We start from the raw sequence: 26,021 nt of genomic DNA on the forward strand, positions 1-26,021 counted from the left end.
GGCTCACTCGGTCCCTGTCCAGGCCACTGAGGGTCACCACCATGAAGGGGGGATAGAGGAAAGTGCTTTGTCCCGGACGCTGGAGGTGATGTCCAACTCTTTCTGTCCACTCACTTTTTTTTAAATCGAGCTTTATTTTTGAATGGAGACTAAACACACCACCACAATGAGCCATTTTCCAGTCCACACTTCAGTGCAATTTTGTGCTGCCGCAACATTGGGCAATCCTTTCTCTCACGGTGTCTGTATCACCCTGAACAACACCCGTTCCCTTCTGGTCATCACCCCCATTCCCCTCTGCCCGCCTGCCGGCCTCCCTGCCTTCCGTCCCTCTGGACACAGCCCCCGAGGAGGTCAGCGCCGGCGACTCCTGCTCCGAGTCGCGTGTCTGCTCTGGCTATTCAGAGTAACGCCGCTCTCAGCGTTTGTGTGAACTTGTGAACCCCTTTTGGGCTTCCACCCAGGAGTGGAACTGCTGGGCCTTCTGCCACCTTTTTTTTTCTTTTAGTTAACCCTGTGAGGGACTGCCCCCCGCCTGTTTCTAAGTCCATGGTGTGATTTTTCTTTTTTTTTTTCCTTTTTTGCTTTTTGTGTCACACCCGGCGATGCATAGGGGTTCCTCCTGGCTCTGCACTCAGGAGTTACTCCTGGCAGTGCTCAGGGGACCATATGGGATGCTGGGAATCGAACCCGGGTCAGCCGTGTGCAAGGCAAGCGCCCTACCCGCTGCGCTATCTCTACAGCCCCTGGTGTGATTTTTCTTTCCCTCCCTGCAGTAACTGAGTGTCTTAACTTCACCGCCCCATCAACACTTATTGTTGATCATCTATCAGCTTGGGGGCATTTCTCAGGGGCTGCTCCTGGCTCAGTGCTCAAGGGGATGAGGTGGTAGAGGATTGATCCAGGGCTCCTGCGAGCCAAGCACGGACCCCAGGCTGACGAAGCGTCTTCCCAGTCCTGCCACACTTGCCGCTTTCCATGTTTGGGCAGGGCACACTGGATGAACTAGAGCAGTGCGTGTGTGGGACTCGGGGCTACCAGGTGACACGTTTGCATACATCACATCAGAAGCCCCATTGAGTACAGGGGGCGACTGCCCTGTGCAGCAGGGTCGCTGCGGGTCTGATTACCAGGAAGGCAGCTCCCTCTCTGCCCGGAATTACTCCTTCTTACTTAGTTTTCTTATATTGTTCAGCTGAGCATGTGTAGATCTGCTTTATTTAGGAAAAATCTAGAACATTTTTGCTCAAGTGGGCCCAGTAACGTCTCCATTGGAGACTTTGTTGTTACTGTGTTTGGCATATCGAGTACGTCATGGGCCCAAGCGATAGCCAGGCCGACCTGGGTTTGATCTCCAGTTTCCCTGAATGCTATCACTGTCACTGTCACTGTCGTCACTGTCCTCCCGTTGTTCATTGATTTGCTCGAGCGGGCCCAGTAACGTCTCCATCGTGAGACTTGTTGTTACTGTGTTTGGCATATCAAATACATCATGGGTGCTGCCAGAAAAAATTCCTGAGCACAGAGCCAGGAGTAATCTCTGAGCATTGTCCCCTTGCAAAAAAAAAAAAAAAAAGCAGGAGCTGGAGAGATTGTACTGAGGTAAGGCTACTTGTCATTCATATGGAAGACCCAGGCGCCACCCCCCCCACCCCCCCACCCCCGCACCATTCATGATCCCTCAAGCACCACCAGGAGTGATTCCTGAAGACAGAACTAAGAGTTAGCCCCAAGGGGGCTGGAGCAATAGCACAGCGGGTAGGGGGGTAGGGCGTCTGCCTTGCACGCGGCCAACCCGGGTTCGATTCCCAGCATCCCATATGGTCCCCTGAGCACCGCCAGGAGTGACTCCTGAGTACAGAGCCAGGAGTAACTCCTGTGTGACCCAAAAAGAAAAAAAAAAGAGCCCCAAGCACAGCTGGGTGTGACCCAAACACACACACACACACACACACACGCACGCGCACACACACACACACAGGGGCCTGAGAGCTAGTACAATGGTTAGGGTGTTTGCCTTGCATGTGCCTTACCTCAGATCAATCCCTGGCATCCCATATGGTCCCTCGAGCACCCCAGGAGTGATCCTTGAGCTTTGAGCCAGGAGTAAGCCCTGGGTGCCACCAGGTATCACCCCAAAACAAAAAAAGTCAAGCCAAAAAATTAATCTTTTTTTGTGTCACACCGGTGATGCTCAGGGGTTACTCCTGGCTCTGCACTCAGGAATTACTCCTGGCGGTGCTCGGGGGACCATATGGGATCTGGAAATCCAACCCGGATTGGCCGCGTGCAAGACAAACGCCCTACCCGCTGTGCTATTGCTCCAGCCCCCGAGCCAAAAAAATAAGTAAAGGCAAAAGGTAAAGGCCCTCCCATTGATCGTCGATTTGCTCGAGCGGGCCCAGTAACGTCTCCATTGGAGACTTTGTTGTTACTGTGTCTGGCATATCGAATACTCTCGGTAGCTTGCCGGGCTCTCCGAGAGGGGCGGAGGAATCGAACTCGGGTCGGCCATGTTGGCCGCTTGTAAGGCGAACGCCCTACCCGCTGTGCTATCGCTCCAGCCCCCGAGCCAAAAAAATAAAAGGAAAAAAATCTAGAACTTTTGATGTGGTTCAGGCTATGGCATGTGAGGTCGGGAGTTTGATCCTGGCACTGTCGTGTGTGCGACACCGCTGGCTCTGCTGAGTCCCGGGCAAGTGTGCAGTCTCTGTGGAGCCTGGCTCGCGGAGGGAGGGGGAATCCACTGAACTGAGTGAGGTTTGGTTTGTCTTTTGGCCACATCGGGTTATGCCCAGGACTTACTCCTGCTTCTGCACTCAGGGGTCACTCCTGTGGAGCTCAGGGACCACCTGGGGGTGCTGGGGATCAAACCTGGGTTAGCCGTTTGCAAGGCAAGTGCCTAGCTACTGGATTGTCCGGCCCCTGAACTGAGTGATTTTTTTTTTTTTTTTGCTTTTTGGGTCACACCCGGCGATGCTCAGGGGTTACTCCTGGTTCATGCACTCAGGAATTGCTCCTAGCGGTGCTCGGGGGACCATATGGGAAGCTGGGAATCGAACCTGTGTCGGCCATGTTGGCTGCGTGCAAGGCAAACGCCCTACCCGCTGTGCTATCGCTCCAGCCCCCCTGAGTGATGTTTTACATGGCCCCAACTCTTTTTATTATTGCTGCTGCAGTGATGGCCTTATGCACAGCTGTGGTGACCATGCCTCTTTGGTTCTGGGGTCCGTGGTTGGCTGCTCGCCAAAGACCCCACACCTGCAAGTGGCGTTGGCACCGACTCCTGTCGGGGCCACGCTTCCTAGACATGGGGCAAGCAAGGGACTTGTTGCTGCCTGTAACTGAGGTGCTGTTGTGGCGCTTCAGGGAGGCCCAAAATCCCTGAGGAGGGCTGGGAGACGGCCCAAAGGGCTGGGACGCAGACTCCACATGCGGGAGCCCCAGTCCCTAGCATCACACAGCCCCTCCAAACACAGCAACCCCCTCCCCAATCCACTAGCAGTGCTGGGGATCACTGCAGATGGAGCTGTGAGGATCTCACTCAGCACAGTAATTATTTAAGGGTGACACTCAAGAACTTCCACTTGCAGGCTGGAGCGATAGTACAGCAGGGAGGGTGTTTGCCTTGCACGTGGTCGACCCCGGTTCGATCCCTGGCATCCCATATGGTCCCAACCAAGCACCTCCAGAAAGAATTTCTGAGTGTAGTGCCAGGAGTAACTCCTGAGTATTTATTGCTGGGTATGACCCCAAAAAGAAAAAAAGAAAGAAAGAAAAAAAAAAGAACTTCCGGGGCTGGAGAAATAGCACAGTGGGTAGGGCATTTGCCTTGCACACGGCTGATCCGGGTTTGACTCCCAGCATCCCATATGGTCCCCTGAGCACCGCCAGGAGTAACTCCTGAGTGCAGAGCCAGGAGTAACCCCTGTGCATTGCCAGGTGTGACCCAAAAAGAAAAAAAAAAGAACTTCCACTTGCAAAGTGATGTTCCAAGTCACCAATAGGAACAGACGAACGAAGGGGCCACTGGCTGGTTAGTAATCGCTGGCTGTTTATTTCCATCTCACAGAGTTAGTTGTTAGTTATACAGAAATCCCAAAAAGTGGGGGTACTCAAAGGTGTGGTTGAACATTCCCGTAAGAATAAAGAGCTGTATGTAAAGCCCCTCCTTCAGAGAAAGTTCTTCTAGGAGATTAACTCAGGGACAGAAATCTCATTTGGGGCTTCAGCACTCTAGATTACTAGGAGATCTGCTCAAGGGCAGGATTCTTTCTCCTTTCCTTAGCTAGTAATTCATTTATTTCTAGTCATTTTGTATGAACACAGTAAAAGGTATATTAAGCTTGAAGGTTGGCTCTTCCTGGGGACATCTTAATATATATCCCAGACCACAGTCCTCAGGCCAGGTTAGTCTTTTCTAACCCCAGCAGGGTCCTTATTCAGTTACTTCTTTTTTCTTTTTTTTTCTTTTTGGGTCACACCCGGCTTTGCACAGGAGTTACTCCTGGCTCTCCACTCAGGAATTACTCCTGGCAATGCTCGGAGGACCATATGGGATGCTGGGAATTGAACCTGGGTTGGCCGCGTGCAAGGCAAATGCCCTACCTCCTGTACTATCGCTCCAGCCCCTTAACTTATCTTATGGGGCTTAGCCTGTCCCTTTTCGATGCTCGGGTAGCTTACCCTGGGTCTATCCAAATCCCTCTCCGGGACCCTCCTTTTGGGGGTGTCGGGAAGTAAGAGCAACTGACGTTTAAGGAGTAAAATAATTCAGCGTCATTTAATTTCCAAGTACAAAAGCATAACATCAGCTGTCTTCCTGTGTCTACACACAAAGGACATTGCTAAGCCATGCAAAGGACATAATGGAAAGAGAAAAGCTACACGGGATTAGGGGTGCCTGATGGAATTGGGTGTGCTCGGGAGCACTGTGATGGGTGCAACGCAAAAAAAACTAAGCTCCCTGTGGGAGGAGCAAGGACAAACCAATGTTATCCAACAACATCCTGTTTTCTTTTTCTTTTTTCTTTTTCTTTTGCTTTTTGGGTCACACCCAGTGATGCTCAGGGGTTACTCCTGGCTCTGCATTCAGGAACTGTTCCTGATGGTGCTCAGGGAACCATATGAGATGCCGGGGAAAACCTGGGTCGGGAAGGCAAACGCCCTTCCCGCTGTACTACTGCTCTGGCCCCAACATCCTGTTTCTGGCTGCAGTGAAGTCTCCTTGTGAATGGGCTCACTGCGCCCTCCCTCGAGGGTCTGCACTTCCTGTGTGTGTGTTGCCTGGGACCAGGAGTCTATGGGGCCATGCCAGTCCCCTTGTTCTTCCCTTTCCCTGAAATTCATGGAGTTTGGAGGCGAGTGGGGCAGCTGTGGAACGATCACAGACTTGGACCCCACGGCAGGTGCCTGCAGCCCCCAAAGGCCCCCAGGGCACCAGGGCCTGGCCGGAGAGGGCCTGCAGGGCTCCTGGGATGGGGGGCTCTCCCTCTGGATTGGGGGCAGGCTTCTGGCCAAAGGATGGGGTTGAAGGGTGGGGTTAAAGTCAGCAAGAGTCGACGCTGGGAACTGTGGCTCAGGGCACACAGAGGGGTGTGTGTGTGGGAGGGGGTGCACTGAGTAAGGCCCTAGCCAGCACCCTTAGAGCCCCCAGGAGAGAGCCTGAGTGTGGTTGAGCACCTTGTTGGGCTGTTTTCAGCCATGTGAGCAACGAGCAACGCTTTCGACCCTGAGAATGAGAAGGAGCCTGTGTTTATTCATTCATTTGTTTATTTTGGTTTGGGGGCCACGCCCAGCGGTGGTGCTCAGGGCTTACTCCTGGCTCTGTGCTCAGGGGTCACTCCTGGCTGGGCTCAGGGGACTGTATGTGGTGCTGGGGATGGCGCCCGGGTCAGCTGCATGCAAGGTCAGTGCACTGTTCTTCGTGCTCACCCCTGCCCGGGGCGTGTGTTGTTTCTAGAGGCTGGAGGTGCGGGTGATCGAATGGCTCAGGCTCTGGGCTTCCTGGTCTTACGGTAGGTTGGGGAGCCCAGGGCCAACGAAGGGAATGGCCGGGCATGAGGCTGCTGGCCCGCGCAGCGCCTGGGCATGTCCTGCTGTCCGGGGAGCTGCGTGCCCTGCTGTGACCGCCTCGCTGTCCCTCGGAGGCTGCAAAGAGGGAGAGGCCTCCGGGCTGCCGGAAGTGGCCCTAAATGCTCCCCTGGGGTGAGGGGCTCGCAGCCCCTCCAGCCCCCATAGAGTGCATCTTCTGTGGGCCTGGCTGCACCTGGTTGGTAATATTGAGTGTGTAACTGTTTCCTCAGTTTCCCTTTCTCGCAGAGTAGTGATTTACAGAGGGTGAGCCCTGCAGCTTACTGGGGGGCAGAGGAGGGGCTCTTGAGGGGAGCCATGAGTGTTGGCATTGGGGGGGCCGGGTTTGGGGCTCAGCAGGGCCCTTGTAGGCTGTGACAGAGCAAGTTTCTCCCCCTCTGCTTTCACAAATGACACGAGGTGCCCGCTTTTCCCGGAAGCAGGAAGGCAACTAAGACGGGACTGTCCCTGGGGTGTAGCACAGTGGCAGAAGCCACGCCTCCCATGGACTTGTTCCCTGGCACCCCCAAAACAGTAAATACAGGGGGTAGGTGGGTAAGGATGTGTGTCACAGGGACCGATTCCTCCAGGGTGCGCAGCCCGCTTGGCCTGACCCCAACCATGTCGGGTTCCAGCAGACCAGCCCTAAAGCCGCCTCCTGTCACCTGGCTCATGGGCCCTCACCCAGCTGCCCTGGCACCAGCTCCACACTCACCTCCCCGGATGAAAGGCTGACAGGACCCATAAACTGCCCCACCCGTGCTGGGAGGACCTCTGGGCACGGTGTAAACTGAGTCATGGGGGGCGAGGGGTGAGTCACAGTCAGATGGGAAAGAGTTTTTCTGTGTGGGGCCCCCAGACCTGCCTCTGGGCGACAAGTCTCCACTTTCCCACAACACCCGCACTTCCCTGCCCAGAGTACGCACGTGTGTGTGTGTGTGTGTGTGTGTGTGTGTGTGCGTGTTTGTGCCTGCATGTGTATGTGCGCGCACACCTGAACATGCTCATGTGCCTGCGTGTGTGTGTGTGTGCACACATGTACATGTGTGTGCACGCATGTGCACACTCATGTAGCTGTGTGTGCGCCCGTGTGTGGGTGGGTGGGTGGGGCGCGGAGGCGGTGAGCAGACGGGAAGGGAGGAAGGGCTTGGGGTTTGGAGCCGATTCAGCCGTCTGAGGAAGGCTGGCGGGCGTGCAGCCGCCCTCTCCCGGCCTCTGCGGATTGGGATTTGGCTGGTTTCTTTGCCAGACTCCTCGAATCCCGTGAGGAAGAGGAGGAACTGGGGCTGGAGGTGCAGCCTCCGTGGGAGGCAGCTGGGATGGGGAGGAAGAGCCCCATCCCGACAGTGTCCAGGAGTCCCTCCAGCCAGAGCAGCTGCGTGCAGGGAAAGGAACACACGAACACGAGGCTCGGACATATACATGCGCGCACACATGTACACGCATGCACACCCCCCCCACACACACAAACATACACACATGCCTCCCCCGCCCCGGCTCCCCGTCTCCCTCCCACCCGCCACTGCTGGGAGTCGTGGAGGTTCCAGAACGTCACGGCCTTGGCGGTGTGGACTCAAGCACCGCTGCTGTGGATTCGTCCTCGCCGCAGGCGGAAAGGGAAAGGCAGAGCGGGGAGAAGGCCCCGGGCTCCCGCGGGACGCTCTGAGGGGGGCCCCCTGACTACCTAGTCATTACCTCATGCGTGACCTCGGAGCCGCTGAAGTTTCATTCTAGCGTGTAGGGCTGGAGAGTCACGGGTAAGGCACTTGCCCCGTTTCCCAGCACTGCCTGCGGCCCCCCAAAGCCCCCTCCCGCCAAACTGAAACCCCAATCGTTACAGTACTTTGTACTCACTGAATTCTTTTTTTTTCTTTTTTGGGTCACACCCAGCGATGCACAGGGGTTACTCCTGGTTCATGCACTCAGGAATTACTCCTGGCCATGCTTGGGGAACCATATGGGATGCTGGGAATCGAACCCGGGTCGTGCTGCATGTAAGGCAAACACACTACCCGCTGTGCTATCGCTCCAACCCCCTGTACTCATTGAATTCTTATAGTATATTGTACTCATTGAATTGTAGGATAACACTGTTTTGTCCTTCCTCAGGTAGCTTAGGTTTATCGGGTCACACCCTTCCCAGGGCACTGAACTTGTATTATAAGTTAATATTGCCTTTCTCCTCTCCTTATGTCTTTTGAATAGTTCACCGTAAAGCTATGTCCTTTCTGTACGGACACAGGAAGACAGTTAATATTATGTTTTGTAACTTGGGAGTTGATTGACTCCGAATAACATTTACTCCTGGGCATCTGCTTTCTTGACTCAGTTGCCCTTAGTTCCCAGCACCTCAAAAGCAGGGTCCCGACAAGGGACTGAATGGACCCAGGGCAAGCTGTGAGCCACCCTGGCATCGAAATGGGCCAGGCCAAAGCGCCACAATACTCAACTATGAGTTGAAGACATGATCATGGACAAATGCTGTCATGATCCAAAGGTAAGTAATGACGAGACTAGGACCCTGCTGGGCTAGGAAGACTAACCTGGCCTGAGGACTGCGGAATGTATAGTGAGATGTTCTCAGGAAGAACCAAACTAAGTTTATATCTCTTACTGTGCTCACACAGAATGACATTGCTAGAAATATTAGAAGTAGATTTACTACAACTATTTAAGTAGATTACTAGCTGAGGAAAGAATACACCCTTGTCGGGATCCCACCCTTGAGCGATCTCCTAATTACTAATCTGGAGTAATCTCTTTAGATGAGATTTTATCCTTGAGTTAATCTCCTGGAGGAGTGGTCTTACCTCTCTTTGTTGATTTGTCCATGTTCAATCCACCTTTGTGTCACCGCCTTACGTGATTGCTATGTAAACTAAGACTGTAAGCTTGGGAGAGAGAGTCAGAAGTGAGAGTGAGAGAGCTCAGAGCTCGGGCTCCAGAGATCCAGAATCAGAGCCAGAAGGAGAAAGGGTTCCAGATTGGAGCCCAGGAGAGAAGGAGGCAGAGGAGAGACAGGAGTGAAGGGGACTGGAATAAACTACCATTGATATCGACCAGCCTGGCCCTCGTTTCTTCCTTCATCTGCCCTTGGCCAATAGCCGTCCCGATCCAGGCCACACACAGAGACTCAAGAGCACCAAACGCGGGCAGCGAGACAGTACCATCTAGTGAGCCCGCGAACACACAGCCTTCGGCGTGCTAAGATTTTTCAATTGAATTATTATAGTATATTGTACTCATCAAGACTAGTCTTCGTCAAGACCCTGAATGACCGGTTTGAGGCTCTTCATGTTCCTAGAACGAACAGATTCCACTGGGCTACCCTAGCATGCAACAGGGACGAATGCAGATGTTACTGGCGCCCGCTTGAGGGAATCGATAAGTAACGGGAGGTCAAGTGATCATTGCACTCATTGAATTATTATAGTATCCTGTGCTCATTTTTCTTTCCTTTAGGCGGGGGGCATACCTGGTGGTGTGCAAGACTTACTCCTGACTCTGTGCTCAGGGCTCACTCTTGATGGGACCCTGTGGGTGCCAGGGATCAAACCCAGGTGGACTATGCACAAGGCAAGTGGTCTACCGGTTCTATCTCTCCAGACCCCTGTAACTATTTTTCTTTTCTACATATTTTCATTGAGATACTATGATTTATGGGCTGGAGAAGAGCACAGCGGGTAGGGTGTTTGCCTTGCACGTGTCCTACCAGGTCGACCCAAGTTTGATTTCTCTGTCCCTCTCGAAGAGCCCAATAAGCTACCAAGAGTATCTCGCCCGCATGGCAAAGCCTGGCAAGCTACCCGTGACGTATTCGATATACCAAACACGGTAACAATTGTCACAATGGAGGCGTTACTGGGCACGCTCGAGCAAATTGATGAACAACGGGAGGACAGTGACAGTGACTATGATTTATGAAGTTATTCATAACCAAGTTTTAGGCAAACAATGTTCCAGCATCAGTCCTGCCGCCAGCATGAACCTCCCTCCACTGGTGTCTCCACATTCCTCCCCCCGAAACCTCCCCAGCCTGCCTCTTTGACAGGTACCTTTGCGGGGGGGGGGGGGGTTGGTTTTTACTCCACACCCTGCAGTGCTCAAGAATTGCTTCTGGCTCTGCAGAATTACTCCTGGCGGTGCTCAGGGACCATATGGAATGCTGGGGACCGATCCCGGGTTGACTGTGTGCAAGGAAAACACCGTCCTGCTTGACAAGCACACTTTTATTTTTCATTTAAATCAGCGATAGCACAGCGGGTAGGGCGTTTGCCTTGCAAGCGGCCAACATGGCCGACCCGAGTTCGATTCCTCTGCCCCTCTCAGAGAGCCCGGCAAGCTACCGAGAGTATCTCGCCTGCATGGCAAAGCCTGGCAAGCTACTCGTGACGTATTCCATATGCCAAACACAGTAACAAGTGTCACAATGGAGATGTTACTGGGCCCGCTCGAGCAAATCGATGAACAACGGGAGGACAGTGACAGTGATTTAAATCATTATTATTATTATGATTATTATTTTGCTTTTTTGGGTCACACCCAGTGATGTTCAAGGGTTACTCCTGGCTCTGCACTCAGGAATTACCCCTGGTGGTACTCAGAGGACCATATAGGATGCCGGGGATTGAAACCAGGTTGGCTGCGGGCAAGGCAAACGCCCTCCGCGCTTGACAGGCACATTTTTCAGTTCAGTGGTTGAGTTTGGATCTCCGGCTTTCAGGGTTATTGACTCTGCGGCTTGGGTATGTAGTTCTACACCCCCAAGCCCCAGCACCACCGATGTTCCCAAGGCCCTTGACCCCATTACTCCCTAGCCATTTTTCTTATGTTCAGTTTAATTATTGCTTAATATTAATTTCTTACTGTGCCGAGTTTACGAATTAAACTTCCGCAAAGGTCAGGACACCCAGGCCCAACAGCATAAACGAGGCTCAGCGCAGTCTGCGGCTTTCAGATCTCCAGAGACAACGTGGAACGCGTCCCCACGGAGAAGGGGGACTGGCCATAATGCCTGGCCAGGGGGCGTCGGGGTGTCCATTTGCCCTTCATCTTCCCACCATCTGAGTGGCGGAAAATGGAGGTGCCCCTGCCCAGCCTCTGCCAGGCTCCGGTCTGACACTTCAGGAGGCTGGCCCTCAGCTGGCCATGCAGGTCCTGTGTGGGGGCCAGTAGTAAGGACAGAGGGGCTGGTGGGGGTCTGGCTTGGCCGCTCTCAGGTTCCCCCTCGGTGTCTGGGGGATGCGTGTCAGACGAGCGGGGAGTTTCCCTCCGGATGAATCAGCCTGTGACCTGAGCCAGTCCCTGCCAGGGCCCCTCCCCGTGGGGCGGGCGGGTGGAGCAGGGTGCCGGTGCCCTCCTGGGAAAATCCCGGCAGGCCAATGCCCGCTGCGGCTTTCTCCCGACTCAGCCGTTCTCCCATTCCAGCCCCTCCAGGCCTCCCCCGTCTCGGTCTCTGTGTGAGGCTCCCCTGCCCTGCCCCCCACAGCTCCCGGGTTGCAGTTCCAAGTTCCAACGGCCTGGCCACCCTTTATTCCCAGTGGGATGAGCTCAGGCTAGCCTAACGGTTCAGGGACCCCGCCAGCCCCCAGCGTGGGTCTTGGGGAACGTCTGGCCTGGCAGGGAGCTGGCCCCCCGCACGCCGCTGCTGGGAGATCTCTTGTCTAGGCGAGCCCTCCGTTTAGTCAGTGAAGTGGGGCTCTTGGTCTTGCCCAATCCATGTGCCTGAGAGTCAGAACTCAGCATCCTGTGCCCCTCCCCCCGTCCCCCCTCATCGTCGCCTCTTGGAGCTCAGATCAGGGTGAGCAGGCTTCCGTTCTGGGCTTGCCACTCAGTTTTGTAACCTCGAACCAAGTTTCATTCATTCACGCTCCCCGCCTCAGTGCCCTTTCCTGGCAATGGCCATCGTGAGACAATGTGGGTGGGTGGGTGTGGGTGAGACAATGGGGATGGGTGCACAGCAGCCGCTGTCCCGAGGGTCCCTGGGAAAGCCTGGGGGTGCGGCGAGGAGGCCCGCTGAGAAGGGGAACGTCGACCCTGGCCCTCAGCCTAGCCAGCAGCGTGAGTGCCGTGCAGGAGGGCGCAGGGCGCGCGTGCGGTCAAGGGTCTGGGGTTCATCATGCCCCCTGTGTGCATGCATTCATTCACTTCACTCCTTCATCCGAGGCTGTGCCAGGCACACGCTGGGCTCAGGGCAGGGCTGGGGTCAGCCTTGCACTCGTGCTGTGTACCCGTGGGAGGTGGGCGGCCGCGGGCAGGCAGGGCCAAGGCGACCCAGGGCTTGGAGCTGATGCCAAGGGGAAGAGTGCCCGGTGAGCACCAGCAGAAGGGGTGCCTGAGGGGGGATATGCCACGGGAGAGCAGACTCCACCTATGCTGTGGGGAACCCCAAAAGGCTGAGCGGGAGGGACTTCGACATGCAGAGTGAGTGGGGGCAGGATGGGCCACGGCAAGGGTTTGAGCGGTGGTGGGGACCCCCCAGCCTGGCATGATGAGGTCTGCTGTGTGGGAGGGGAGCGCAGGCTCCTGCCAGGTGACCACCTGGCTTGGGGATTCCCCAGGGCTGGGCTGAGGGGGACCAGCCCTGGGGAAGTTTGGGGTGGGGGGGCCGAGCAGCCTCGTGACTCACCCACTTCCACCCAGTCAGCCCCCTGGCATCTCCGCTCCAGATTCCAGGCTGATGAGGCTGCCGCGGGCTGAGTCAGCCCCACTCGGCACGCGAGCTGCCTCCCGGGGCTCCCTGGCAGATGCGCTGGTCTCCAGCCAAGGCTGCCGGCACGGGTTGGGGGACTGGCAGATGCCCCGGGGTTCCAGCGGCCGGTGGGGGGGAGGGCAGGTGGGTGAGGCCTGGAGTGAATGAGCAAGAGGGGGATGGAAGGACCCAGACCCCAGAAGTGGCGGCGGCACCTTCACAGAGCGACCCGGCAGGACTGTCTCCATCTTGGTCCCTCCCCCTCACCTGATGCTGCCGTGGCGGGGTGCTGGCCGGGACCCCTCTCAAGTGAGGCGCAGTTGTCACGGTCATGGTGCTCCCAGGGTGGTGCTTCCCGGCTACAGCACGCTTGTGTCTGCAGTTGGGGTGCCTGCTGGGCCATACCCCTCTGTGGGGGGTGCTCAAACCAGGCAGCAAACCATGTGTGACACCGACGCTGAGCAGAGCTGCTCCTGGGCTTGGTGCACACGGTGGCCCAGGACACTGAACACGGACACAGAAGTCTGACAGCCGGGATGGGGTCAGCGCTCTCCACCCACACTGGGGCTTCAGTGGAGCTTACGTGAGCACTCTAGCTGGAAAGTGTCGGGGGGTTTCAACGGGGTGCTTGGAGAGCAGGGCTCACTGCATAGAGACAACCTGGCCTCATGGCAGGAACCCAGTTCTGCACCAAATGAGGCTGTGTCAGCACAAATCCCATCCTGATGGATGGGACATACCCGGGCATGCTCAGGGCTTAGGGGGACCATACCCACTGTACTGTCACTCCAGCCCAATCGCAGAGATCTCTGAGCAGCGGATTCTGACTCCTGGGCTGGCTCTGCGGGGACTTGAGAGGTGCCAGCCAGGCAGTGAGAGGCCCCGCCCAGCAGGAGTAACACCTCCTGCCCGCCCCTCCCCGGCAAGCACCAATCCTCGCAAGAACCACCCAAGCCGTTTAAGAAACACTCAAGACACAGACCGGGCTGGGCTTTATTGGACAGGCAGCCGGGCGGTACAGGTCGAGCAGGCAGAAGAAAGAGGGCAGGCCCCGGACCCCCCGCCATGGCATGCTCAGGCCTGCAGGGCCTCTGCCCCGGACAGCAAAGGCCCTGGGTCTCCAACTGTGACCGGAAGCGCAAAGTTTTCTCTCGTGAGAGAGAGGGCCAAAGGGGGGGGGGGATGCAGGAGGAATCAGACGCAGCGGGGACAACGGCGACCAGGAAAACTCTCCTGCCGCCCTTGTCTGCACCTGGACCGGCTCCCGGCTGGCAGAGGTGCGGCTTTGGGTCCAGTCCTCAAGGACCAGAGCTTCCAGCCAGCGGGGACCAACTCAGCCCTGCAGGGAGGGCTGAAGTTTCAGGGTCCAAGATTCGCAGTTCCTATGGCCTCGGGTGGGGGCCAGGAGGAGCAGAGGTTCCAACCCTACAGGAGGGCAGGGGGGTGTCCCCCCCTAGGTGAGCTCCACGTTATTGGCGCGGTCCAGCACGCGGGACCCGCGGGCATTGCCCCCCAGCTGGAAACGGCTCTCGTAGAGCGTGGGGCACAGGTGCCAGCGGTTGGCGCGGTAGATGCCCAGGTAGGTGTAGACATCAGGCTTGTAGGTGAGCAGACACTTGACCCCCGCCGCGCGGATGGCGGCGTCCGCCTCCAGCACGCCCAGGCGCTCCGTGAAGTCGTCCGTGTACACGCAGATCACCTGGCGCCCCCCCCTCCTTGGAGCGGGGGCTCACTTTGGCCACCTGGAGCCGGCCCTCCACCACGGCCCGGGCAATGCCCGCCCAGGCGTGGTCCAGCTTGAAGCCCGGGGCCAGATGCATCAGCCACTTGCCCGAGAGCACCTGGTGGGTGATGGCCAGCTGCCGCAGGGTGCCCGGCGTGATGGGCCGCCCGCCCGTCTGCAGGGCCTCCCAGGCCGCCTGCAGGCCCTGCACGTCGCCGGAGTTGGGGACGTAGCCCCGCCCGTAGGCCGCAATCCAGCCCACTGGCTCCGAGTTGGGCGAGCCGGGCTCCCCGTAGCGGGTGACTTGGGACGGTGGGTACTTGGCCAGCCAGGCATCCAGCTCCGTGGCAGGGGTGGTCCGGGCGTCAAACACCAGCCAGGGGTCCATGTCGGCCGCCATGGCCTCCGCGGCCAGGTGCTCGGCGGTGAAGCCGTCCTCCCGGCCGCCGGGGGAGTCCTCCTCCTCGGGCTCCTCGCCAGGCTCCATCCTGCAGGAAGGGGTCCCGGTCAGCGCGGCGGCCCGGCCCGGGCCAGGCGGGGGCGCCCCGTGCCTCAACTGCCCTGCGTGTGCCAGGCGCCCGCGGGGGGCGAGGGGCGCCGTCCGGCCGGCCCCGCAGCCCGGGGGGTGCAGCCCGCGGGGCGCGGACAAGGTCGCGGCCGGGTGGGCCCGGGTGGGCCCGGGCGTGCGTGGCCCGGCGCGGCGGGTCCCACCCCCGGCGGCTCGCCGCAGCCGCGCAGCCCGAGCGCCGGGCCCCCGCGTGTGCGCGGCGGAAACCCCCCCACGGCGGCCGCGGCGAGGGCCCCGAGAGGCCGGGGCGAGGCCGGCCCGACCCCCGCGCGAGCGCTGCCCCGGCCCCCGCCCGCCGCCATTAGCCCCCGCCCGCCCGCCCGCCCGGCCCGCGGCCGCGCCCGGCCCGCTCCCGCCCGCCGGCCCGCCTTCACCTCCGGCCCTCGCCGCGCTCCGCGCCGGTCCAGCCCCGGCCCCGGCCCCGCTCCTGCCGGGGCTCCGCCGCGCCGCCGCGCCCCGCCCCCGCCCCCGCCACGGCCGCCGCCGCCGCCGCCGCCGCCATCTTAGCGTCCGGCGGCCTCAACAACAACTTTATAGACAAGCGCAGCGCGGGGCGGGGCCGGGCGGGCCGCGGGCGGGGGCGGGGCCGCGGGAGGAGGGCGGGGCCGCGGCGGGAGGGCGGGGCCGCGGCGGGAGGGCGGGGCCAACGTTCGCTCTTCAGGCCTTGGGGCCGGGCCCGAGTGGTGGTCCAGGCCCGGACCGGCGCGCACGGCCCCGGGAGGCTGCGGAGGGGCGGGCGCTCGGGCCAGCGAGCGGCGCGCTGCCCGGCGGCGCTAGGACCTGCGGGGAGCGGCGGGGGCGGAGCGGGCGGCGCCAGGACCCGGGCCGCGCGGCGGGCGGCGAGCAGGCCCGGGCCCCGGAGGCTGCGGGCGGCGGCGGCGCTGGGCCCGGCGCGGCGAGCGAGGAGGCGCCGCGATGCCGAGCAAGAAGAAGAAGTACAACGCGCGGTTCCCGCCGGTGAGCACGTGGCCGGGCCGGCCCGGGGGCGCGGGCGCGGGCGCGGGCGCGGCGGCCGCCCGCACGCTCGGGCCCGGCCGGCCGGGGGGCGGCGGCGGCGGCGGCGGCGGCGCCTAGGGGGCCCGGACGCCCCGCCCCCCGGGCCCGGTCCCCCTCCCCGCCCCCCGCGGCCCCCGCCGGGCCCCGGGTCCGAGCCCTCTGGCCCTCCCGCAGGCGCGGATCAAGAAGATCATGCAGACGGACGAGGAGATCGGGAAGGTGGCGGCAGCCGTACCTGTCATCATCTGTATCCTGGCCGGGGGCCGGGGGCCCGGGGGGCGGGGCGCGGGGGAGGCGGCCGCCCGGGACCCCCACGCGCCGCCCGCGTTCTCCTTGACGGCCCGCAGCCCGGGCGCTGGAGCTCTTCCTGGAGTCGCTGCTGAAGAAAGCGTGCCAAGTGACCCAGTCCCGCAACGCCAAGACCATGACCACGTCGCACCTGTGAGTGGCCCTGGGCAGGGGCGGCGGCGGCGGGGCGCCCGGGGTCCTGGCCTGCGAGCCCACCTGCCGCCCGCCCCCTCCAGGAAGCAGTGCATCGAGCTGGAGCAGCAGTTTGACTTCTTGAAGGACCTGGTGGCCGCGGTGCCCGACATGCAGGGGGACGGCGAAGACAACCACATGGATGGGGACAAGGCTGCCCGCAGGTGGGGACCAGGGCCCCCGGAGGGGGGGACGGCCCGAGGGGGCGACCCGGGGCAGGGGCATTGATTGTCCCTCGCGCCAGGGGCCGGAAGCCTGGTGGCACTGGCCGGAAGAACGGCGGCGTGGGAAGCAAAGGCAAGGACAAGAAACTGTCCGGGACCGACTCGGAGCAGGAGGTGAGCACACGCTGCCGTCCAGGCCAGGCCGAGGCCAGGTCAGCTGCTCCGGGGGTGGCCTCCGCCCGGGCTTATCACCTCTGACCCTTGCCTGGCCCACAGGACGAGTCCGAGGACACAGACACGGAGGGGGAAGAGGAGGCGCCCCCCGCCCCGGCTCAGCCCACCAACCCCCCTGCCCCCTTTCAGAGGTGAGCGGTTCGGACACCCCGAGAAGGCTCGGTTGGCGGGGGAGGGCGGATGTGGGGACGGGATGAGGACCAAGGGCGCCTAAGGGGAGAATGACCCAGCCTTGTCTCCTTGTTCCTCCGCCACACCCCCCCACACGCCCCCCCTTGCGCCAGGTCACTTGCTCTGGGGTGCGGGGTACCTGGACAGAGCCTGACCCTCTCTCCTGCCTTCTGTCCTGCAGCCCCCCGACGCCCTTCCTGCCCTTCAACTCGACTCTGCCGCTGCCCCCAGCGCCCCCGGGCCCCTCAGCACCCAACGCAGAGGACGAAGAGGATTATGACTCCTAGCGCCCACCGCCCCCCAGGCCGCACCCCCTTTTAGTCGGTTTTAGTTGCTCTGGGGGGAAGAGAGAGGCTAGAGCTGTTCTTAAGTTTATTAAAATTTATTAAAAAAACCAGAAAGAGAGAAAAGGAAGGTGCCAGTGTCGTGCCAGTCTCCGTCCCGGCTGGTTGTCGCCCTCCACCGGGTTTCCTCTCTGGGACCCCCAGGAGCCCCAGGACCCCACCGGGAGAGGCTTAAGCGCGCGTGTCCGTCTGCACTGCCTCCTCTTCCAGCCGCTCTGGGCTGCCGCGAAGGGCCAGGCAGCAGATGGGCCTGTAAGGCGGTCGGACCCGGAGCCCAGCCGGGCCGTGAGTGAGGGGCGGGTGGGGGCAGGCGTGGCCGCAGCTCCCAGCACCCCTGTGGCCTGGCGGGGCCCTGAGGACAGGGGCAGCGGGGTCAGGGACCGGGGCAGGCCAGATGGGGGCTGGGGTCCCCCAGGACACCCATATTTCTTTCCACAGAAGCTTGGGCAGGGCTGGGCAGTTTTCCAACTTGGTGGCGGCGGTCACAGGAGAAGGTTACAAGTTTATGGCGAGTCAGGGGGCTGGGCGGGGTGGACGCTTGGTCGAAGGGCCTGGGGACAGGAGGGTGAATCTGGACAGGGGTGCCCTTGCCTGAAGGGGCGAGAGCCTGGAGGACCAGGAAGGGGACTCAGAGCCCCCACATGAAGCCCCCACCACTGCTAGCTCAGCAGCTGTGGGGCTCCAGCCAAGCTGCCTATGAGGCCTGGGGTGGCTAAGGTGTGAGAGAGGGGGGCTAGCCCTGGGGGCAGAGGTGAGGACAGGTGGGCTGGGGGCTCGTGAGCCCCAGGACCTGGACGGCAGCAATGAAAAGGGCGGCCAGGAGCTCGTGGTAGGACACTTGGGGGTCCCAGTGGGGGCCTGGGGGGAAGGGCAGGCCACACCCGCGCTGCTTCCACCCAGGGGTGCGCCTGATGAGGGAGGGGCCACGGGGCACGGCCTAGGCTGGCTCTGAGCCGGCATTCCCCAGACACCAACCTAGAGCCCTTGGTTTGTGTCTCCGGGAACTGAAGGGCCACTGGGCTTGGGAGGCCGTTCTCAGAGCAGCCAGTAGGGGGCAGTCAGCACTGTGGGCCTGTGCAGCTGGCTGGGGTTGGTTTTCATGGTGAGATTCCAGTGGAGAAGGCACTGGCATGCCAGACCCCGGTTCGATTCCCAGTATCGCATATGGGTCCCCAAATCCGGCCAGGAGTAAGCCCTGAGCATCGCCAGATACGACCCTCCCAAAGCAAAAAACAAGTGAAGGTGCAATTCCGTCCATTTGTTTCTGACTTGGGGGCCACGTGCTACTATCCTGGAGGGCGGGGCTGGGTGGGGAACCAGGTTGTGAGTTCAATCGTGGGAGTGTTTGGTGGCTGGGACCTGACAGCGACGGGCGGACAGGGATGGGGCCACAGGCTGGTCAGTAATCAGTGACCTTTTTTTTTTTTTTTCCACAGTGTCGGTTGTTACAGAAATCGTTGAAGGGTGGGGGTACACATAGGTGGGGCTGAACATTATAACAATAAACAGATGTGAAGCCCTTTTTTTAGGGGGAGTTCTTCTAGGAGATTAACTCAAGGACAAAATCTCCTCTGGGGCTAGCACTCTAGATTACTAGGAGATCCGCTCAAGGACAGGATTCTATCTAGGGTTTCTCCTTTCCTTGGTAATTCATTTATTTCTCGTTTTGTATGAACATAGTAAGAGGTATATTAAGCTTAATGATGGCTCCTTCTGGGGACATCTTGCTGTATATCCCAGACTAGAGTCTTCAAGCCAGGTTAGTCTTTCCTAACCCCAGTAGGGTCCCAGTAGGGTCCTTATTCAGTTACTTCTTTTTTGGATCATGACAATTTATTCTGTGTCCATGCTCTTATACTTTAAAAAATTTTTTTCCACTTTATTTTTAAAATTTGTATTTATTTTTTAAATTTATTTATTGCTTTTTGGGTCACACTCGGCAGTGCACAGGGGTTACTCCTGGCAGTGCTCAGGGGACCATATGGGATGCTGGGAATCGAACTCAGGTCGGCTGCGTGCAAGGCAAACGCCCTCCCCGCTGTGCTATTGCTCCAGCCCCGTTTCTTATGGCTCTTTTTGGTGCCAGGGTAGCTTACAGCTTGCCCTGGGTCCATCCATGTCCCTCACTGGAACCCTCCTTTTGGGGGTGTTAGGAAGGAAGGGCAACTGGGGCTTAAGCCAAGTAAATATGATGGATGCCCAAGAGAAAATATTCGGCGTCAATTAACTTACAAAAGTATCAACTGTCTTCCTGTGTCTACACAAAAAGGACATTGTTAAACCAGGCAAAGGACAAAAAGGAAAGCACTGTAGCACTGTCCTCCCGTTGTTCATCGATTTGCTCGAGCGGACCCAGTAACGTCTCCATTGGAGACTTTGTTGTTAGTGTGTTTGGCATATCGAATACGTCTTGGGTAGCTTGCCAGGCTTTGCTGTGCGGGCGAGATACTCTTGGTAGCTTGCCGGGCTCTCCGAGAGGGGCGGAGGAATCGAACCCAGCTCAGCCAGGCCGGCCGCACGCAAGGCAATATAGAATTAGGGGTGCCTGATGGAATTTGTTGTGCTCGGGAGCACTGTGGTGGGAGTAACTCAATAAACCTAAGCTTCCTGTGGGAGGAGCAAGGACAAACCAATGTTGCCCAACACAGGTGGTGCCAGAGGGCCCCCCATGAGAAGCATATACCCAGAGCTGCTCCCCGGGCTCCGAACCAAGGGGGTGAGGAGATACTCAGGGGCCCCCAGCACTGCACCCCTGCTGGTGCTTGCCCATACTGGGCTACGGTGCACAGAAATCACTTCCTGCATCGGGGAAAATGAAGGCTCAGCAGCCAGGGTCACAGCGTATGCAGTGTGGGGGGGTGACTGAGGCAGGCGCGGGCAGTCTCTGAAGTGTCCCTCTGGGCAAGGGCCCTGTTGCTGCGGAAGGGAAAGATTCTGGGGCTGCTTTGGGGGGCCAGACGCTGGGGGGGCCCCATCCCCTCTGTTGCTTCCCCCTGCTCCAGCTGGTTTGGGCTACAGGACCCCAGTGGCCCTTGGGGAGGACGGTCCAGCCTCTGTTCACTTGGTTTTTCATGGTTCCGTGGGGTCAGTTCCTGGCCAGGTGGACTGTGGGGTCTCCGGGGAAAGGTCTCCTGGGCACCCACAGCTGGCCACCGGGCAGTGCACACCTGCAGAGGGCGGCCTGCGAGTGTAGCCACTCTCCTGCCATCCTGTAACCAAGGGATTGAGCCTTGGCTCAGCCTTGGCTGTTGCGCGGTGTGAGGGGCACGGGGGAAGCAGCGTGGAGCTGCCCTTGGGAGAGTGGGGGGGCCTGAGGGGACGATGTGGATGGGGGGCTGGCATGGCTGTCGGGGGAGTGAAGAGTGGGGTCCAGGAGCCAGCGTGTCTGTGGGGAGAGTGTGGAATTTGTGCATCTTGGGGCTGGAGTGATAGCACAGCGGGGAGGGTGTTTGCCTTGCATGCAGCCTGACCCGGGTTCGATTCCAGCATCCCATATGGTCCCCTGAGCAAGGCCAGGAGTAATTCCTGAGCGCATGTACCAGGAGTAACCCCTGTGCATCACTGAGTGTGACCCAAAAAGCAAAAAATAAAAGGAAATTTGTGCATTTTTTTGGGGGGGGGTTGGGTTTTGGGGCAATTGACAATGCTCAAGGGTTACTTCTGGCTCTGCACTCAGGAATTATTCCTGGTGGGCTCAGGGGACCCTATGGGATGCCGGGAACCAAACCCGGGTCAGCCACATGCAAAGCCAGCGCCCTCCCCACTGTGCTATCTTACCTGGGCCCTGGACTAGTGTGATTCTGAGGGGTTATCAAAGTCCATCCCTGCCCCCGACCTCCAGCACCCCAGACGCTGGAAATGGGAAAGTGCTGTCCCCCAGGGCTGGAGAGGAAGCTCCATCCCCCCACATGCACATGGGGGGCAGGCACACGCAACCCCACTCCTGCTGTCTGCCAGGGTTCATCACCCCAAAACCCAGGAGCAGATGTCCCTGCCCCCTCCCCCCACCAAACATGCCAGACGCTCTTGGAGAGCCGGTGCAGTGACGGGAGTAGGCGGCTGTCACCAGCTGGGCCTGTGTCTTGATGTGGGTATAAACCAGACATTGCTCCCCACTCGAGAGCGAGCGAGGAGTCGGCGGGGCAGAGGCACCTGCTAGAAATCACAGCTGGGCTAGGGGAGAAAGCTCAGGGTCAAAACCCTGTTTTGCATGTCTGAGGCCTGAATTTCCATCCCCTGGGACCACACACTCACACACACACACACACACACACACACACACACACATACACGTCATCTGAGTGAGATGTATTTGGGAACTTGAACTGGGTGGTGATTATATACTAAGTTTTTTTTTTGTTTTTTGTTTTTTGTTTTTTGTTTTGCGTCATACCCGGCGATGCTCAGGGCTGACTCCTAGCTCTGCACTCAGGAATCATTCCTGGCGGTGCTCAGGGGACCATATGGGATGCTGGGAATCGAACCCGGGTAGGCCGCATGCAAGGCAAACGCCCTACCCACTGTGCTATTGCTCCAGCCCCACATACTAAGATATTAAGCTTTACAAAGGGAAGGGCATGGAGAGTATCAAGCCGAGTGAGATGAGTCAGAAGAGGGACAGACAGAATGATTGCATAATAAAATTTAAAAAGCACCTAGTATGAGTCTAATACCCAAGGACAGTAGAAACAGGGGTGAGGAGGATTGGTTCACAGTTGGAAGCCTGACTCAGGTGCTGGGGGAAAAGGCAGCTGGGCTAGAGAAGGGACCACTAAGGCAATGATAGTTGGAAGTGACCGGTCTGGATAGGAACTGCATGCTGAAAGGAGGAAAAGGAACAAACAGGATAACCTCTCAGGATCTGTGTTGCAGACCACGGTGCCCAGGAAGAGAGGAAGAGAGAGAAGAAAAGTGCCCGCCATAAAGCCACAGAGGCAGCTTGGGGGCGGTGGCAGAGGGAAATTAGGGTGATTGGTGGTGGGAAATGGGCACTGGTGGAGGGATGGGTGTTGGATCATGTATGACTGAAACCTGATCATGAATAGCTTTGTAACTGTGTATCTCACCGTGACTCAAAAAAAAAATTTAAAGAAAAAATATTAAGCTTAGGTACTTCTTGTTTGTTTTAGGGCCACACACAAGAAAGTGCTCAAGGCTTACTCCAGACAGGACTAGAGGGACCATATGGGGTGTTGGGGATCGAATCTGGGTCAGCCACAAGCAATGCAAGAGCCCTGCCCATTGCCCTGTACTATTTCTTCTGCTCTAGTAAAGTTTTGTTTTGGGGCCACACCTGGTGGTGCTCAGGGCTTACTCCTGACTCTGTGCTCAGGGATCACTCCTGGAGGCCTCGGGGGGACCATATGGGGTGCTCGGGATCAAACCCGGTTTGGCCGCATGCAAGGGAAGTGCTCCCCAAAACGCAAAAAAATAAAAATCAAAAACCATAAGACGCCATTGGGCGGGAGAGCCAGCGAGCACTTGCCTCATGTGCACTGACCCTGGATTGTTTCTCCAGGTACCATGTATGGTCCCTGAGCACTGCCAAGGAGAGCCCTGGGCAGTCAGGAGCAAGCCCTGAGCACTGCTGGGCACTGCCTAAAAACAAAAACACAACAAGTCAGAGAGAGCTCAAAGCACTGGAGGGCCTGCCTTGCGCACGGAGTCCCGGGTTTGATCCCTGAGCCTGGGTACCGCCAAGGGTGCCCCCCTCAAAACCCCAAAGCAAACTATCACAGGGTCTTGGCTGTTCATGGTTTGGGTTTTTTTTTTTTTTGTTTGTTGTTTTTGCTTTTTGGGCCACTCCCAGCGATGCTCAGGGATTACTCCTGGCTCTACACTCAGGAGTTACTCCTGGCGGTGCTCAGGGGACCATATGGGGTGCTGGGAATCGAACCCTGGTCGGGCGCATGCAAGGCAAATACCCTACCCGCTGTGCTATCACTCCAGCCCCCATCACTCAACCTTTAACAACGTGTTAGTGATATTCTAAAGAACGTCTTAATGGCCCCTGCCAAAATAGAACAATCTTCACACTGTTTCCTCTATGGATACTTTTTTGTAACATTTTCAGCGGCTTTTCATAACAAACAAGACAAAATATATTTTTTCGGTTGTGCTTTGGGACAAGGATTGGGACTTGGGATGAAAACATCCCAAATATGGTGGTGGGATTGGTGTTTGAATATTGGATGTGATCAAATATTGTGAACTGCAATGTTACTGGGCCCACTCTAGCAAATCGATGAACAACGGGAGATCAGTGACAGTGACAGTGACAGTGACCTTGTAAAAAAAAAGTCAGAGGGGCTGGAGTGATAGCACAGCGGGTAGGGCGCTTGCCTTGCACACGGCCGACCCGGGTTCGATTCCCAGCATCCCATATGGTCCCCCAGGCACCGCCAGGGATAATTCCTGAGTGCATGAGCCCGGAGTAACCCCTGTGCATTGCCGGGTGTGACCCAAAAAGCAAAAAAAAGAAAAAAAAAGCCAGAAAGAGAGTCCAGTGGATTGGGCCCTCGCTTTTTCGATCTCTGGTATACACGGGGTCCCCCAGACATCTCTGGGTGTGACCCTGGAGGGGCCCAAGCCCTATGGGGTGACCCAGGCAATCTCTAGCACCTCATCCTTGAACCCTGGCATCCAGCCATTGATCCAGTTGGCCAAGAAACTCCTGACAGAGCCTCAGATCTCCTGAACCCGGCTTGGTAAGTCCCAAACAGGCTACAACAATGAAGCCAGGGGGTGCAGAGTACAGCGGGGAGGGCATTTCCCTTGCATACAGCAGACCCAAGTTCAGTTCCCGGCATCCCATAGGGTCCCCCGAGCACTTCCAGGGGTAATTCCTGAGTGCAGAGCCAGGAGTAACCCCTGAGCATCGCCACGTGTGACCCAAAAAGCCAGACAGAAAAAAATATGTGGCCAAGATGGGGTCTGGGGTTGGGGTAAAAGCACTCATGTGGGACCCCTCACCTCGAGAAGCCTCCCCCGGGGAGCAGACAGGGTGGGAGTGAGGCAGCGAGGCCGCAGGGCACAAGCCGGGAGGGGAGAGATGGGCCAGCGGAACCTCAGAGGGCAGAGCAGGGAGCCCGGGCCAGCTATGGGCCTGCCGCAAGGTGCCACCAAGAGAGGGGACAGAGGTAGCACCAGCGGGACCATGGGAGGGGTGTGAGCACCGCTGAGGAAGTGGGTTCAAGGGAGAACGGGGGAGGGGAGGAGCCACAAGGGAAAGTGAGGCCAGATGGGGGTGGCGGACAGAGTAGCGGGGTTAGAGGAGCACCCACACATTCATGCTGACAGTGACTCATCGAGAATGAGGGTGCTAGTAGACAGTAGGCAGGGCGTTTGCCTTGCACACGGCAGTTCTTCGAACCCTGGCATCCTACAGGGTACCCCGAGCACCGCCCGGACTAATTTCCGAGTGCAGAGCCAGGAGTAACCCCTGAGCATCCCCGGGTGTGGCCAAAAGAAATAAAAAGGAGGGGGAGGGGACTGGAGCAATAGCACAGCGGGTAGGGCGTTTGCCTTGCACGTGGCCGACCAGGGTTCGATTCCCAGCACCCCATAGGATCCCCTGAGCACCTTCAGGAGTAATTCCTGAGTGCAGAGCCAGGAGTGACCCCTGAGCTTCGCTGGGTGCAACCCAAAAAGAAAAAAAAATGGAGGGGGAGGGGAGGGGGTTTAACAGCTTCTGGAGCTGTGCCACTAGCCAAGCTCTGATGAAGAGATGGGGAGGACGGGGGGGTGTCCCAGTGCTCCTCAGTCTGAGGTGACACTCAGCAGAGTTGGAAGAGGGGGATGTGGGGGCGCCGGTGGAACATTCCAGGCAGGAATGTCTGGCGCCAGGAGCCAGAGCGATAGGACAGTGGGAGGCACTTGCCTGGCATGTGGCCAACCCTGGTTCCACCTCTGGTTCCTCATAACATCCCCCAAGCCCCTCGAGGAGCGATCCCCAAGCACAGAGCCAGGAGTAAACCCTGAGCACTGCAGGGTGTGGCCCCAAACCAACCAAATCCTGCCCCCCCCCCAATAGAAACAGCAGGTGCCAAGGCCCAGTGCTAGGGCTGACAACTGAGTTGTAGGAGCAGTGGGTGGGCAGGGCCATGGGGACCCGCAGTTGAGGGGACAGTGGTCACATGCTGCCCAGCAGGTGGTGGTGAGGACGGGTGTTCACTCTGAAAAAGGGGACGCGTGGGGGGCTGACTGGCTCCAGTCCTGGGGTTCACTCATCCTGGCTGCTGAGGAGGCAGAAATGGGGGCAGGGGTTGGGGAGCCTCTGCAGGGACCCGGGGCACATACCCGGGGCTAGGGGGAGGGAGGGAGAGGGGGTGCAGGGGGGCAGGAAGGGAGCCCCCACAAGGCTGCTGTGGCCGAGCCATGTGGTGGACAGCGAGTCTAAAGGACGCTATGGCCGACAGCGAGACTGACTTTCAGCTCCTCAGTTTGGGTGTGAGTCTTGGCCTTGGTGTGGGCTCCAGAGTTGAAACAGGAAACTGGGCACCGCAGGGAGGTGGTGACGCCTTCGGAGGCAGCTGAGCAGCGTGAGTTCCCTTGGCGGGGGGGGGGGGGGGGGGGGGGG

At 58.6% G+C, this 26,021-nt stretch overlaps 3 protein-coding genes across 3 annotated transcripts in view; 2 read left to right on the forward strand and 1 right to left on the reverse strand.

Annotated features, from left to right (window-relative positions):
- CST6 (cystatin E/M) overlaps positions 1-26,021 on the forward strand; it is a 95,300-nt gene that overhangs the window by 21,401 nt on the left and 47,878 nt on the right. The window lies entirely within an intron of this gene.
- On the reverse strand, positions 14,184-15,556 carry CUNH11orf68 (chromosome unknown C11orf68 homolog). The gene is given in 3 exon segments (XM_056131975.1): positions 14,184-14,474; positions 14,476-14,974; positions 15,429-15,556. Coding segments are annotated over 3 exon segments (885 nt in total). The 3' UTR covers positions 14,184-14,216.
- On the forward strand, positions 15,708-17,471 carry DRAP1 (DR1 associated protein 1). The gene is made up of 7 exons (XM_056131980.1): positions 15,708-16,011; positions 16,225-16,297; positions 16,398-16,491; positions 16,575-16,694; positions 16,775-16,868; positions 16,971-17,059; positions 17,281-17,471. The coding sequence occupies exons 1-7, from the start codon at positions 15,970-15,972 to the stop codon at positions 17,384-17,386; spliced, it is 618 nt and encodes a 205-aa protein (XP_055987955.1). The 5' UTR covers positions 15,708-15,969; the 3' UTR covers positions 17,387-17,471.

Source organism: Sorex fumeus, unplaced genomic scaffold (assembly GCF_029834395.1).
Source record: "Sorex fumeus unplaced genomic scaffold, SorFum_2.1 ptg000093l, whole genome shotgun sequence".
In the NCBI taxonomy this organism is placed as follows: domain Eukaryota; kingdom Metazoa; phylum Chordata; class Mammalia; order Eulipotyphla; family Soricidae; genus Sorex; species Sorex fumeus.